This window comes from Cuculus canorus, chromosome 1 (genome assembly GCF_017976375.1).
Source record: "Cuculus canorus isolate bCucCan1 chromosome 1, bCucCan1.pri, whole genome shotgun sequence".
NCBI classification, from domain to species: domain Eukaryota; kingdom Metazoa; phylum Chordata; class Aves; order Cuculiformes; family Cuculidae; genus Cuculus; species Cuculus canorus.
The window spans coordinates 127,285,517-127,301,698 of NC_071401.1; the positions used below are offsets into that span (position 1 = coordinate 127,285,517).

The window sequence follows — 16,182 nt, forward strand, 5'->3', positions numbered from 1 at the left end:
TTGTCATCCAGAGGGACCTGGACAAGCTGGAGAACTGAGCCTGTGTAAGCCTCATGAGGTTCAACAAGGCCAAGTGCAAGGTCCAACACCATGGGTCAGGGCAATCTGCAGTTTCAATACAGGGTGAGGGATGACATGACTGAGAGCCCTGCAGAGAAGGACTTGGGGTTGCTGGTCAATGACAGCTCATCTCAAGCTTCTCAATGTGCGCTCACAGTCCAGAAGGCCAACCATATTCTGGGCTGCACCAAAAGAAGCATGGCCAGCAGGTCAAGGGAGGTGATTCTGCCCCTGTACTCCTCTCTCGTGAGATCCCACCTGGAGTATTGTGTCCATTTCTGGAATGCTCAACATAAGGAGGATATGAAACATTGGAATGGGTACAGAGGAGGGGTACAAAGATGATCAGAGAGGTAGAGCACCTCTGCCATGAGAACAGGCTCAGAGTTGGGGTTGTTCAGCCTGAAAAAGAGAAGGCTCTGGGGAAACTATATAGTGGCCTTCCAGTACTGAAAGGGGGCCTACAAGAAAGCCGGGGAGGGACTTTTTACAAAGGCTTGTATTGATAGGATATGGGGGAATGGCTTTAAATTGGAGAGGGGAAGATTTAGACTAGACATGATGAAGACACTCTTCACGATAAAGGTGGTAAGGCACTGGCACCGGTTGCCCGGGAAGTTGTGGATGTCCCATCCCTAGAAGTGTTCAAGGCCAGGTTGGATGAGGCTTTGAGCAGCCTGGTTTGGTAAGAGGTATCCCTGCCCATGGCAGGGGTGGTGGAATTGAGTAATCTTTAAGGTCCCTTCCAACCCAACCCATTTTATGATTCTATAATTCCATTTCAATCTCTGTTGGATGTGGAAATGCACAACCTGGGCTATTGGCCAGAAAATGGGGCGAGGGGGATGGATAGGGGAGAGGGATCCTGATAGACACACTAGACATTTAAGTTGTAACTACTAGTGTTATTAGAGACTTGATTACAATATTCCAAAGCTCCAATACAATTGCATATGAACTTGAGCACTGAACACAGGCATTTTCAAACATCTAATGAGAAAACTGACACTGCATAACCCACAGATCAAACCACTAAGCGCTCTGCTGAACTAGTACCCTGAGGAATCTTTCAGGGAGCTCCAAGCAGACATTTTTAGCTGTTCTAGGGTTTGAAGCCCAGCCAGTGTTTTTTCTGTCCTTCACCTCCCTGCTGACTCAGATATACTGCATTTGCAACACTGAATTATTCATTAAAATTCTATCAGATGGGGAAACTGGGCTTGGGCTTCTTTTCTTCCTAATGAAATTTCTCTCTGCTGCAGAGAACACAGAACCTTCTCAACCACATGACTCAAGGCTGCCATGTTTCAGTGCAATTCATATTCACTTCTGATCCTGGCTTTCTTGTGACTCTACTTGAATGCCTAAGGAGAGTTCTTCAGAGACTGGATGCAATAAAAAAGCACTTCACTAAAAAAGCCCTGCAGCCCACACTCCCCTCCTGAGTCAGGCTGTGACACTGTGAGGACGTTCAGCTGCATGATCCCATTGTCTCAGACAAAAATTAACTCCAGAAAGAGGACAGAGTATGAAAGCATCTCCACTCCAAATGCTTGTTAGGCTGCCAGGTATGTCACAAGCATATTCCAGGTCACAGATGGCCATACTCAGTTCTGTGTGGGAAAGAGATGTTCTTGAACCACCTATGGCAGCGGTATTCTCTTTCCTTCTGTTAAGCATTCTGTCAGAGCACACACAGGAAATAGATGGTCTTGCAAAAAAATGCACCCTAAGCAGAGGTTATCAAGTAGCAGCTACTTTATGTTTATGTATGTAGACAACCAAACATCAGCAAAACAGCAGGAGAAAGCATAGGAATTTCTCTGAAGGGTAACTATAAAAGAACAGCCAAATTTTTGTACTTAAGATGTTGAGCTCCTTAGAAAATCGTAACACCAAACTGATAGTAGCAATGTTCCTTTTTCATACTTCAAAATACTTCAAGCAACGTGTTGATGTTGTCCTCTTCTGCAGCACTCACTGCAACACCTCCACAAATTCAGCACAACAGATGAGTTGAGGAAGAACATCTGTCTCTGTACTGACGTGCACATGCTGCAATCATTGTTTATTCCCACATAGTACCCACACACAAGGAGAGAATTTATTTGGCAAAAAAAAGATGCATTTTTTGGCTACCTGTTTCTCTGTTGCATTCAGATGGTGACGTGGAACTGACATCAATTATAGCAAATGGCTCCTCTGGAGACATCCTGTTTGCTTACAAAAAACACTGCTCTGAAAGGTGCAACAGACTGAGCAACGTGAGATCTTTACAATTCTGCTAGATGCTAAGTTCAAATTGTCAAATCTTCCAACCAAACAGATGGTGACAGTGAATTAGCTATTCAGCTATGAAAATCCTGTGATTTTCACTGGGAGTCATGTGCCTAAAGCCAGTTAGCTTTGGAAACTAACTGGTCTCCCACCACAGCCAATGTTGTTGTGTCACAGGTCCAGATGCATGTAAACATGTAAACCTTGGCTCTATCTCAGTTCCATTCCTGAAGCTGCAGCCACAACATCAGTCACTTAAGCTTTTTGAAGCCATAGCAGCCTGAATGACTACCCCATGCATTTGGCAGTAACTCCACTCCTCCACATTTATACGATGCTGAAAAAAAACAGGACCTACTCCAAAATCCAGGGTAGCTCAAAACATCCAACAGTGTCTTAAATTTATCTTTTTTATTGCTTTTTCCTATAAATACAGCACCTTTTTCAGGCAACAAAGCATGATGCAAAGACTAAAGGGTTAATAGAAGATAGTTCTGCTAGTCTATCACTGAGGTTTTACCTTAGTTTCCCTACTTGGCAGCTGTCTCTTAACACCATACTAGCATATTCTGTAGCACCATGAGAAAGTAAAGCTTCTTTCTACAGAATGATCACAAGCTTGCCACTGTAACAGAGCAAAATCCTTTATAAATGCCTTTTTCACAAAGAAGAGTCAGATATTAAATCTTGATCGGATACATTTTAAAAATCAGAATCCCAAGTTCAACCACTTGAACCATTTAAAGCTGTAGGTTTTGGCAACACACAGGACTCTCCAAGTGAAGATCAGGGCTTACATTTTCCAGTAGATCACATCAGCTGGTGCGTGAAGCAGCAGCAAAGAGCTTTTTTGAGTCTTGACTTAACGGTGCATAGAACGTGACAAGTCAAGGGGATTCCACCTTTAAAAAGCCTAGTAAATCCCTTAACCTTGAGAAGAGCTATGCTCCACATGCCCTGCCTGCACAGACCCTGACAGAAGGGGTCTGTGTTTTTTTGCTTACAGACATTGAGAGAAGTAGTATCTCAAAACTTGAAAGAAAAACTGCAAGAGTGTTATTGTGACACGCCAAGGAAACATGGAGTTGAGTGCACTCGTCTGGGATCCAACAGGTTGTGTAATGGATATAGCGCAGAATTCAATATGGCAGTCTCGTCCTGGCATAGACCATTTTAAGAGCGCAATTGCTGTTTCACCCATACATGCACAGTTTATTGGTGTAGAAAAGAGAAGCAAACAGAAAGTCACTTAGACACGGAGTTCTATGAAGTAGATCATTTAAAAGGCCTTTTAAAACTAAATTTATAAAGGTAGAGAAGTTTACCATTATCACCTACCAATACCCAAAATTGTGAGGTTTATTACTTCAAGCTGTTGTGACTAAGCTGCACCTGAAGCCCTCCTCATTCAGCCTTAAAACTGAACAGAATCTCTAATCTTGATCCCATCAGTTTTTTTCTGCTTATCCTCTACTAGACTTCAACTTAAAATTAAATATTATTGCTGACACTTTTCAGCTCCAGTAAGCACAAAAAAAAAAACCCACAAGGAGGAATGACTGATAATCACCCAGGACAGCCATCAAAACCTGAAAACTGTTTGATAAATCAACACTCGCTTCTCACTGACATGAATCATCACACCATAGCATGCAAATGATGTGAATCAGCCGCATAAGCCTGTCATGTCAGAAAACAATTGCCATTGTCAGCATTCAGACAAACACGCCACGCCGCCCCCCCCCCCCCACCCCCCGCTCAATCCATTTTTGTTGTTCTCCTCAGTCCTACAGAAGATTACTGTGGTCAAAGCTGTGCAAATCTTATTTTCATGAATATAAACTAATGCTCTTAGATGTCACAGGACAATGATTCAGCTCACGCATTCCTGCCAGCACTCTTCAGCCAAAACCTCCCATGGTCAGCCAAATGCAGAGCACATATATATTGCCTATGGAAGAACTACAATGAACTTGCTTCACTGTACATCCAAGCTGCAGAGACCCACTTCTACTGTTCCCTTACAGTCAACTTCTGCGTAGCCCAAGCTGTTCAACAGCCTAGGCATGAGGAAGGAACCAACACTACAGCTCCAGTTCTAGTCCTTCATGGTCCCAAACAACTCTGAACCTCTCCTTTTCAACCACCTTTTCAGTCTATCTCTGGGAATGTAAATAAGAGCATGCAGTTTGGTTAGTGGCAGGGATGCCTGAAGTTATATTTAGCTTTGTTAAATATCAGTCTCTAGCTTCTTCCCCTTTTAATGACATAACTTTGGTATTTTGACATTATCTTTCAAGAAAGAATGGCCAAAACTACAGAGTAAAATAGAAATGATAGTCATAATTCACAGAGTAGGGATAGTTGTTTAGTGTCTCACTGCACAGGACAGGCTCAAAAATTAGATGCAAGAGGAGCTGGTACTGCAAAACAGTCATCTAAAAGCAAACAGGAGGAGAACTGCAGTTTTCATAAAGCATCTGAAGTACTTCAAAGTCACAGGAAAGGTTAATTTCTTACAGGCTGAGCAAAATGCAAACAGTCAAGGGGGGAGTTATTACAAAATTGGCAAACAAGGGATTCACTAATGCCCATTTTGTAATAACTAACACTTACAAAACCCTCTCAGAAATAAAAATTATTTATGATGCTTTTAAGAAGCTTAAATAAGGCTCTGAGAGCAAATGCAAGGGTTTATTTCATTGTTTCCTCTCCATGAGATGTTCAAAGACTTTAAACTGATGAATAAGTGCAAGAGAGATTGATCAGGGGTCTGTGAATGAATTCAAGCAATCAGTCTTCCTCTGAGGTTCACCTTCCCTAGTGGGAAGGGTAAGAGGTTAAACTACCTATGTTTTTATTAAGCTGAACAAAGCCACAACATTGTTTGGTGTGAACCAGGAATGCATTCATAGTCATTTAAACAATGATTAGGACAAAGTTTCCTCCAAAAGTCTTAAAGCACCAAGTACACAGGCTGAAGACTACTAAAACACTAAGCTAACAGAGAAAGAACAACATTTTGCTATCTTCTCTTTTAGCGGTTGTCATGATGGAATTTGGAGTAGTTGGGGGAAGGCAGAAGACAATTCTGCCCATTTCCTGCACCTTCAACAAAAACGTGGGAAAATCTTCTGAGATACTTTTCTCAAGGGAGTTGACAGCTATGGTTCTTTATGCCGCCACATTCAAACCATTCAAACTCTTACATACACCATGCATATGTATCTGTGATTCAACAACAGCTTGTATTATGTACATATGTGAGGAAGTTAATCTAAATCTTTTCTTCTTCCATTTATCTTCCTGCTTTTGATCCTCTGCGGCTATCTCCTTAATCTCCCACAAAACCATAATTTCCCTTGCTTCTGTTTTCCTCACCTAAGATGAAAACTGCCATAAAATGCTGAGAAGTTTCTCAGATCTCTAATAGGAAAATACACATGCAGCAGCACTAGGCTCCCTGATTACATGTATTCAGTAAACAGCACTTATACAGAAGGGCATATTATCTTAAATATAGACTACGAGAATATCATCGTTTCTTCACTGCTTGTCACTCCTGTATCCCATCTCCAGGAGGCTGCAAAAATTCTGCTGCTGAGTATACAGTAGGTGCCCATTCCTGATACTCAAGAATCTCAGGAAGGCTTCTTCTAGAAATAGAGTGACCATTTTCCTCCTTTTCTCCTCTCTTTCTATAGATTTAAACTTTCAATTTATAAAGTATCATAATTGAAAAGCTAAATAAAAATCAGCATGGTCTTCCTCCCTTTCCCCCTAAGTGCAGGCTGATGAACATAAAAGCTTCCCAAAAAAGCATGCAAACTCTTTGATCTCATCAGATCTGGAACAGTGAAGCTCACTTATACTGCTGCTCGTGTTCACAGCATTAACCATGGTATTTCTCTACGGGCCAATTTTGCATAACTTCTTGTGGTGGGCAGGGCTGGAGATTCCTTATCCTTGGTTTGTAGTTCTTCACGTGTGTCAGGTAATCCAGAACACCAAATCCCATGTTACCTTGAATTTCCAAGATTAAAATATATCACTACTCACCTTTTTCCCCTCTGTACTGTCACCACTGACATAGGACAGTTTTCGACGGACATAGAAGAGCATATCGTCTTGCCGGGGGGCCCATTTCTCCATAAAATATGTTGAAAACATCCAAGTCCAGAACACAATACGGTCATCTTTGAAACACCCTAAGAGACATAAAAGAAAGGAGAAATAAGCTGCGGAATTAGCAGGTCACATTTGATTTGGGTTAACATGACACCCGAAGTCCTTGCTACAGATGGTGCAGTTAAAACCAACTGTAGCACAAGCGCTCTTGCATAGCTCAAAGTAACTTTTTCTACAGTGTAAGCATAGCTGCCATTCAGTACGAACCCACAGCCCATCTTTGGCCATCGTGAACTAAAACTACCTTCTGGCAAACAATCTGCTCTCCCGCTCAACACATGCAGATCAGGTCCCATGAGTATACCCTGGCTGTGCCAATGCCATAGAGAAGGACAGGACCAGTTCACTGGGCAAGAATACATTAAAGTGGCACTCAAGGAGTAATTTGAAACGTACGTAGTACCCATATGTGCTCCAGTTAATGATGTGGAGCTATCAGCTGCCAACAGGTTTATTATATGTTCTGAAGGAATGTAGCAAATTCTATAAGCTAGCAGCTCATACCTTCCTTAAATCCATACACAGGAACAAAAACGGACCTGTGCAGAGGTGGCTGTAATTCACTCTCTCTCTGACGAGGAACAAAACCCTCAAGAAAACGAGGACTTTTGAAGTCCTGAATCACAATCAAACAAGAAAAAAGCAAGGGGAGAAAAGGGAAAAGGGGAAGAGGAAGATGCAACAAAGCCTTGTTCAAAGAGACAAATTACATCAGCATGAGAAAGCACAGCAGCTGGCTTCTCACCACGAAAAGAAGGCACAGTAGAGGTGACATCACATTTTGTGAAACTCTTCAAAGCATTTCACTGTAATAAAACAGCAAAAGGTGCTGCATTCTCTTCTGTGCTGTAATGCTTCTACACTGATAAAGACCAAAATTCATATAGACAAGGACAGAAGCCACTACTGTGCCTGGTAACAAAGGAGTTAAATTTCCCCATTACTCCTCAGTCCTACTGGAGGGTCCTAGCTGAAGTAATTGCATCCCCTCCCTGAACCTCTACTGAGAGATAACTGCAGCTGTTAGCCAGAGTATGGCTGGTTTAAAAACTGTGAAAAGAGATACACTAAAAAAAAAAAAAATCAAAACAAAACTGTATTGCTGAGAAGCAGCAAAAATCTAAATTGGATGATGGATTGTAGTGTTACATACAAGACACTGAGACAGGTTGGCGGGGCATATCTACACACGTGCAGCTGACAACCCGTCCTCCACAGCTTCTATCCTTTGCAGTGTCTTATTTCCCTAAAAACTATACACTGGCTGACAGATTGGTATACATGTCACTCCCCAGCCCTCAGCAACTATTCAGGTTGGTGTGTTTCCCTCCCAGCAGTACACCGCACACACAAAATAGGTCTGCAGATATAAGAATCTTGCACAAAAGCAAAGAGACATTTATTTAGAGTTATCGCTTTAGAATATTTTCCAGTCAACTGCCAAGAAAGCTGACACACACCATAACAATGAATATGATTTCTCTTAGACACTGGTGGCTTCATAAAGCACTCTTTTAATCCACAAGTGTAACTCAGCACATTTTCCTACTTCATTGTCTGTGCAACATTTGTGAGACAAATCTTTGTTCCAATCTTTAATTACTGTGGTGGGTGGAAGGCTAGACAAATGGGCGATTGAAATCAAAATATTGGGTCTCTCCAGCTAAATCCAAAAGTAATATTGAAAAGAAAATTAAATTCTACTGATGAACCGTGCACAGAATATGTTAATCGACATCAAGAAGGATAGTTGGTGAAAGTATGTATACAGTTGATTATATTAAAAAAAGCTTACAAAAATCCTGAGAGAGAAGAGAAAAAAAGCCAAGGTACTTAGCTCCCAATGCAGATTAATTCCAGGTCACACTGCAATTGTTTTATTTGCATGGCTGCAGTGAAGTAACTTCAATTACTTAAGGCAGCAAAGAACATAACGTGCAATTGTGAATAAAATCTGCAATGCACTTAAGTACTATCCAGTTTTTCCAGCAGAGGAAGGGAATCAAGCACTGGAGAGATCAGATATCGGATGCTGGGCACCTCTGCCATCTCACCCCCCTTCCCTTAGGCACAGATGAACAGGACTGTATGGCAAACAGCTATGTCTGAAAACGTCCTAGATCAGAGCGGATTCAAATGTGTTCCAATTCTCAAAAACAGGCTGAGAAACAATGGGATTATTATCGGTCAGTATATTCACAGATAAACGCCGAGAAGAGAAAAAGAACTATTCAGGTTAAGTATTCAGATATATTCAGATATACTGCTGACACAAAGACAAATGGCTCTAAACTGCCCACCAACACGTATATAAGGCTGGAAATTCAAAGCCAGTTCCTAAGTATTGAAGCTATGAAGTTCAGGAGCAGCCCTCTCAGTTGGAATTGTGAAGGCAAAAATACCTACAGATATAAAGATAGAGCTCAACTTGATTAAGCAGGTTCATGTGTTACCAGTGACAGCCGAGGACATCATGACCCAGTCCCGCCTCTATATTTAGCAAAGAGCCGAAAACAGGGCATGCATTCATTGTGATTCGTTAATGGTCTCAGAGAAACTTAGTAAATCTCATGGCTTTTGAGTACCTGAATTGCCAGCCTTAATTAAATGGGGAGGAGAGCAGAGAGGGATGGGAAAAGGATTGCGCTGACTTCATCGGCAGTTCTAGGAAAATCAAAGGAAAAAAAAAGAATCTGTATTTTGTAGGAACCATCTCTGAAGAAGTTCTAGTGTTCAGAAGTACAACACTTTGGTTTAGCTTCAGAAATGAGTAAACAAATTAATCCTAGCCAAGCCACTCCTACATTTATACAATGTTCTCCTACTGGGCAGTGGGAATATTTTTCCCTTATGAAGCAAAACTCATTAAGTTATCTAAACCCAGCATTATAAACGAGGGTTAAACCGCTTTCAGATTCCAGCACCTGCAAAAATCATAGAAGCTGTCATATGAGCTGCTTATACCATCAGATATGCTTTAATATAGTAAAGAACAGGATTTAATATGCTCTTCTGAACTATTTATGGGTTGTTATGAAAGGGCCTCAATACATGCAGAAGAGCAAAACCAGGTAAGGTACGTGGACTTCATGTGTGTTTTACCCTTGCTAGGGAAGGCAGGACAAATTGATGCAGTGTATTGAACATTAGCCTAAAAGGAAAAATGGGACAGAAATTCTGAGGCAGTGAAGCTACTGCAGCATAATGCAGGCGGGGAAAAAAATGAAACCCCTTATAGCAATGCTGGATGGGTCCTCAATTCAAAAACCTGAGATGTAAAATTGTCCTCCAAGCTTCAGGGACACTTGCAGACATTGCTGTAATTAAAACCAGCCTGAGGATGTTCTAACTGTTTGGACTGCAGTGGCAAAAGGACTTTTCTTGAAGCCAAAAAAAGCCAAGTCACTGCAACACAGCTGCTTTTATTAAATTTAGTAGAAGCAGTAAGTATAAAGACCAGCACAGAAAAAAGAATTAGCCTTTAAAATCTACTATTAAATAGCATTTACTTGGAAAAGAGACAAGAAAATTTGTAATTGTAATCCAAACTTCTTTAAACTTGAGTTGGGGAAAAATCTATTCCAATTTCAAGCCAGAAGCTGTCAGATCCAATATGACCACTCAAGCTTGCCTTCATGTATTAGATCTTCAAAAGCCCAGCGTAGCCCTAACAGTTATTTTGGTGGTTTACAGCACCTTACTGGAAGCCTTCCAGGTTTGCCGAGAAGAAACATCGAAACTGCTTTTAAAAATGTTTTGGGTAATCGTTTTGAAACCGTCAGGCTAACAGCCCAGCAGACAAAATTATTCTTTTTGATAGACAAAAGAAAGCACAATGCCTTAATTTCTCAGCCTTTGCCATGGCACCCTGTTGCGGGGCCTCAGCTGCACTCAAGACAACAGAGCTCGGAAAGCAGTTCCATCCCCATTAACTGCCACCCACTACAGAAGTGGACAGACTCACCTCGCAGTTGGGTGGCTGATGACATTAATGTTCTGATATTATACTTGATACTGCTTCTATCCACCTGGCAAGGACTGAGAGCACAATCATATGCCAACTTCTCATAGCCTGGACAATAACGAGTTGGCAGCACCTTTCTATCATGTTGGTCCATGGCGGTTTGCATAATGCTCAGATGATGTGTATGCATGCATATACACCACCATATATACTAAGCTGTAAGGCACTTAATGAAATATCTGGCACTTAAAAGCCCTGGAAGCTTTGACTTCAGTATTCGGGGGGACCTTTTACGATAACAGGGTTGTTTGGATTTTTCCTGGGGGGGGGGGGCAGCAGAGCATTTGAGTTTTCTGCAACACCAGAATTAGATGATATTTGCAAAGGACTCAAATTCTAGCTGTAGTTGAGAGCATGTAGCAAAACAGCTTCCCAAAAACACTCCTCCCTTAGCAAATTCTGCTTCTAAATGAATAAAATGGAATTAAGAGTTCAGACTATAAATCTTAATACACTAAAAGTTGATTATATAATTATGAGACCTTTGTCATGAATAAATCCTAATTATAACAATTTACTGTAATGATTCATTTACATGGATTTTATCCTCATTAGTAGCAAGATTTATGCCAGCTGCTATGTAATAAAAGTCTGTCTTTTTACCTATTAGATTTTTATACAGAGCATTCATTTTGAGGAATTAACTCCAGATCCACATAAGAAGTTACGATTATTTTTTTTTTTTAATTAATGCTTTCGAAACAATCAATTGATAAGGAGAAGTGTCAGCATATTATTTTGCTTCAAAAGAACAGAAGAAAAGATTCTGCATTTGGTGGATAATTTTTTTCCAGCATAAAAAAATATTCCTCAGAGCTTAGAGGAACAATAATTTCAGCAAGACAGCTTCTTCCTATGCATTTATTCCTCTAGCCTGTCATGAGCTACTTTTAGGTGAGAAATGTCATAAAACTCATTTCATCCAATGTTGCCACTGTGCTATAACTTGTAAAATGTGCATCTGTAGCTGCTTAGGGGTTAATTAAATACTTATGAAGATCTTTATAGCACCACCATGGAAAGCAAAACTAGAGTTCTGAGCAATTCACATTGTATTTAATTTTTGGTTTGAGTTTAGCCAAGTATTCTGCAAGGGCAATATGAGAAGTGCTTCACATAGATTAAAGTCACCTTTGATATTATAAATTTTTAATTATGACTGCATAAAACCAGAAAGGATATCCCCTGTCTGGTGATAGCTGCCAGCTAGCCAGATCATTAGAAATCAGAAGTTCAGTCTTCTTCCCACACCTACACAAAAGGCCATCATTTAATCCCTTCAGTTCGACCTTACACAAACACAGGACTTCACCAAACTTTCAGAAGTTCTGGCACCAACATACTGAGAGCAGGCAAAACAGAGGGAATGCAATACCAAACAAGAGGCATCCAGATTACATCCTTGTAATGTCTTCCTCTCAAATACTAGGGCTGGGAAAGGAGCACCTCCACTGACGCCAGCTATAATGACACCGCACAATGAGAAGTGAGCTTTTGCAAGCATGCAAGTCCTAAATCTGTCAGAAAAGACAATATATACTTTCAACACAAGTTTTTCTGGCAGAACTCTAGATAGAAAAGTAAGACATCATGGTAACAGCAGAGATAGGGACAAGACAGATGTCACAGATTAAAAACCCAACTCTGCCACAGACACAATCCTCCTTTTTTCTCCTCACCCTAAAATGGGGGTAACTGTTCCCCTACACCATCTTGTGTTGCATGCACACATCCATTAACATAATATGAAGAGGATAAGCAGAATATTATCAAAGATGAGAGAATAATTTTATAACAAATACAGCACACTTCTTTACTAATAGACAGTAATGTACAAGGAGGATGGATGGAAACTCATTTGAAGTTGAATGAAAAACAGTCTAAACCAAACAGAAAAGTTGCTGCTCTTCCCTTTAATTCCCTGAGCATTTTAAGATCTCCTCTATCATGTTTTCAAACTTGCACACATGTATTAGACTATAAATAATTGATTTAAACCTTGGCTTCATAGCACGTCTAGAAGGGAGCTGACGGAATTTGAAGTTCAAGCATTGAGTCTTCAATGTTAAAAGGCTGTGAAAAACATTAGGCCAATTACAGCTGCTGTGCCATATTTACTTATTTGCCAATAGATAATATCACCTCTCTCATAGTCATCAAATTCTTTAAACACAAATAAATGGTAGACATCTGTAAGATTCCCAGAATCAATATGCAGTTTCAGTACATATCTTAAATTTAAAGTCTATTATCACCAGACAATTGACTCAAAGGCCCAGAATAACATGAAACAGAAGCTGCCACTTGGATCAAAGACAAATGTAGTCCTCTGTGCGGAGATAAACATATTTCTACATTCAGGAATAGTCTCTAAAGCCTTCCATGAAGATCTGTGAACAACTCCATGAAATGGTAAGTCCAAAACATTTGAGATTCAGAGAAATTGAGCTCATTTTCAACTGACGATTTTTATGTTCAACTGATAATTTTCATTTCCCAACACACAGAAATGACTCGGAGCTAACTAAACAGAAATTGCACTTAAGCTTTATGCTAAACCAAACAATAGTGGGTATGTAATTCTGTTCTAAATGTAATTCTGCCCTAAAGATCAGAGTTTACTCCATTCAGTGACAATTTCCTTGCTATATCACAGAGCTTTCACTTCGAAACTCTCTTTAAAGGTCAAGCCACTGCTGCAGTGATGCAGCCTAATGGTTCATACTAGTAAAGTACCTGTCAATCACATCATGTCTATCCCTCTGCCTTCCACTGCAAAGCAACAGAATTATATCACTTGGGGGGGGGGGGGGGGGGGGGGGGGGGGAGGAAGGAAAACACAATCGAAAACCTTTTGATTCCAAGGACCAAAATATAACCTTCAACTATCTTTGACACTCACTAGTAGTGGCCCTCCACTGCCCCACGCTCCTCCTGATCCCCATACAATGCATTTTCATTCATGTAATTAGATACTGACTTTGCCTACGTTCTAAAACTTTCTCTTTTATCTGCAGAGGCTATACCATCAGGACAAAGGCTGAGGCACCAAGGGACATGAGTTGCAGAGATGATTTTTAGGAAGTACAGGTTCCCTGTACCGTAACCACACCCCTACCCACTTGCTCTTCATTGGAAAGGACAGATTTGTGCCATAAATGTTAAAGATATAAGGCTTTGGTCTCAATACAGCACAATTTTGAAACATCTAGAAAGCAGATACTTCACAGACAGTTTACCTCTGTTACCACAATTTACTATTTTCTTCAGCATAGCATGAACATCAACTACAACCAGTTTCCTATCTCCCTGGAAAATATGAAATAGTTCATTTATATTGCAGCATCACTCTGGGTATCATAAACAAGCTCTTCCTTTCTTCCTAGGAGAGAAAATAATTCATGCAAATTAAACTTCCCCAATACCTCCCTAGGTTCTTAGGAGTGCATATTCCCAACTAAGAATTATCCATGAATAACTTTGATGCAACAAAACGTACCTTATCAAAATTACCATTAGAATGGCAAGAGACAGACAAGATTTACACCCATCTATCACTATGTTAAGAGTTCCTTCTTTTGTGTAGGGCCTGCAGTAAATAGTACAAGGAGTATTATACACAGAAAATATTTCTAATCTTGACTGTGTTTGCTTGCATTCCAGCAGCAAGAAAAGGCAAAGATAATTTTCAGAGGAATAATCTGTCCCAAGAATGTCACAGATTTCAGCCTAAAATCTAAAGCAACACTTCCTGGTAGACACAAAAAAAATTAATATATTTAGATTTGTTCCTTTTCCAAACTTTTTATTTTTTTTAGGAAAACATCAGATGAGTTCCATCAAGGCCATGTTTCTGGAAAAAGCTTAGAGAAACATGTTTTTTAACAGCTACAAATTGATGGCTAAATCCTAAATTCACTGAACTTGATCATTAAACTTGAAAGAGTGAAAGCTTAATAATATTGGTTCTCCATTGCCTTGGCTCTTATGTGTATCCGTAAGACAGGGAGGAAAATTCTGCACGTTGAGGCATCAGTTCTCAGTGTTCTAACATCACTAATTACTGCCAGTTGTACCAAGGAACAATTAACATCACATACCAGGCGTTCCACACTTTTTCGAAAAGAATTAGGGTTCAAAGTGGTACTTTCTAAGATTGTCAGGTCAAATATTGCAATGATGAAATTAGCAGCATAGATATGACATAAATACCAAAGATACGTGTTGAAGAGTGATTATTTCAATGATAAGGACCTACAGGTCCAATTAAATCACTTCAAGATGACAGTGGCCAATTGCTCTTACATTACAAAAAAACCTAAAGAAATTAAAATGTTTCAAGAAGGATATCATGTATAATGCATTGCTTTCAGTGAAATCAAAGATACTATTGTCATACTAGCACCTAGAAGTGTTTGCCCCCTTGCAAACACTATAAAAATAGCATCTGTTAACATGAACAATAACAGAAGCCACCAGCTCTCCATGTGGAGCATCTGCTTACTGAAAAGCAGAACTACTTGCCAAGCTTAAAAAAAGCTTAAAAAAAAGTGTCTTGAACCTGGAGAGATCATAGGGAAATACTGTTACAGAAATACACAGATAAAATACGAGAACTGTCATTCCCGTTCCTCCTAACAGAACATGGAGCACCACATCTTGTTTCTAGCAGGGACCAGGAGCCTCAGAAAAAGCAAGAATCATTTCACAACAGGTAGGTAAGGGATAACCCACCACAGATCAAAGTCTCACCCTAACACTCAGGAGTTGGAGCCTCTGCTGCACCTTAAAACAGGAAGATTTTTGTCCTTTCTAGACCCTTGGAATTACCCTAATTTGCCTCAATAACTTTGGGAAAAAAAACCCAAATCTTATGAACAGAGGAATTCCTCTCTGAAACTAAGTTCTCAGACTCAATTAATTAATTTTGTTATGAAAGAGTTGTATAGTTTAGGGTCGGTTGGTGGGGGGATGTTTTGTTGCCTTTTGGGTGTGTTTTTATTGTCTTGTTCTTGTTGGTGGGTTTGGGGTTTTCAAAAAATATTTCATAACAGTTTTGGTAGTAGTTTTGGTGAGGGGCCCTAAAGACTGCTGTCACCCATGTCAAAACTTTACCACTTCTGGAAAAAACACACTGCAAAAGAGCCAGCTAGAGCGTTCCTAGAGGAAGAAGATAAGATTCCTCTTGCGGCTTACAGGAAACAAGTGTACAGCCATAGGAACAGGTTAGCATTACTAGCTCCTACTTATCAGTAGCAGGTGATAAATGTACAATTTCCAGGGCAACGGCCATGGACAAACACAGCAAATTTTAGTGTACAGCCAAGAGATTCTACAAGTGGGTTTCCTACAGATAGCCATTTCCATTTGACGTAAGCAAGTGCAATCCAAGCTCATACTAGGCTCCTGAAAGACAATAAAATGCACTTATCGCAGGAAGTAGTAATACCAACTTCGGAATCCAGATCCCATATCCGAGCAACTGCAAGCACTTGAAATATAAGTTTCATGGAAAGTCAAAGGACTTATGTTTCTAAGTGCCACTTTATTATGTGACACTGTTATTGTTATTAATACTGTACACATTTCCCTCTGCTTTATCCCTTGGCTTTATTTCAAAATTCCCATTATAG

General features: G+C 40.1%; 1 protein-coding gene across 2 annotated transcripts in view; it reads right to left on the bottom strand.

The window, feature by feature from the left end:
• The window catches only part of KIAA0930 (KIAA0930 ortholog), a 78,677-nt gene that overhangs the window by 34,213 nt on the left and 28,282 nt on the right, over window positions 1-16,182 (bottom strand). For both annotated transcript variants that reach the window (XM_054051514.1, XM_054051505.1), the window contains exon 2: window positions 6,397-6,545. In XM_054051514.1, the coding sequence (XP_053907489.1) occupies window positions 6,397-6,545 (149 nt within the window). The remainder of the gene's footprint in view (window positions 1-6,396; window positions 6,546-16,182) is intronic.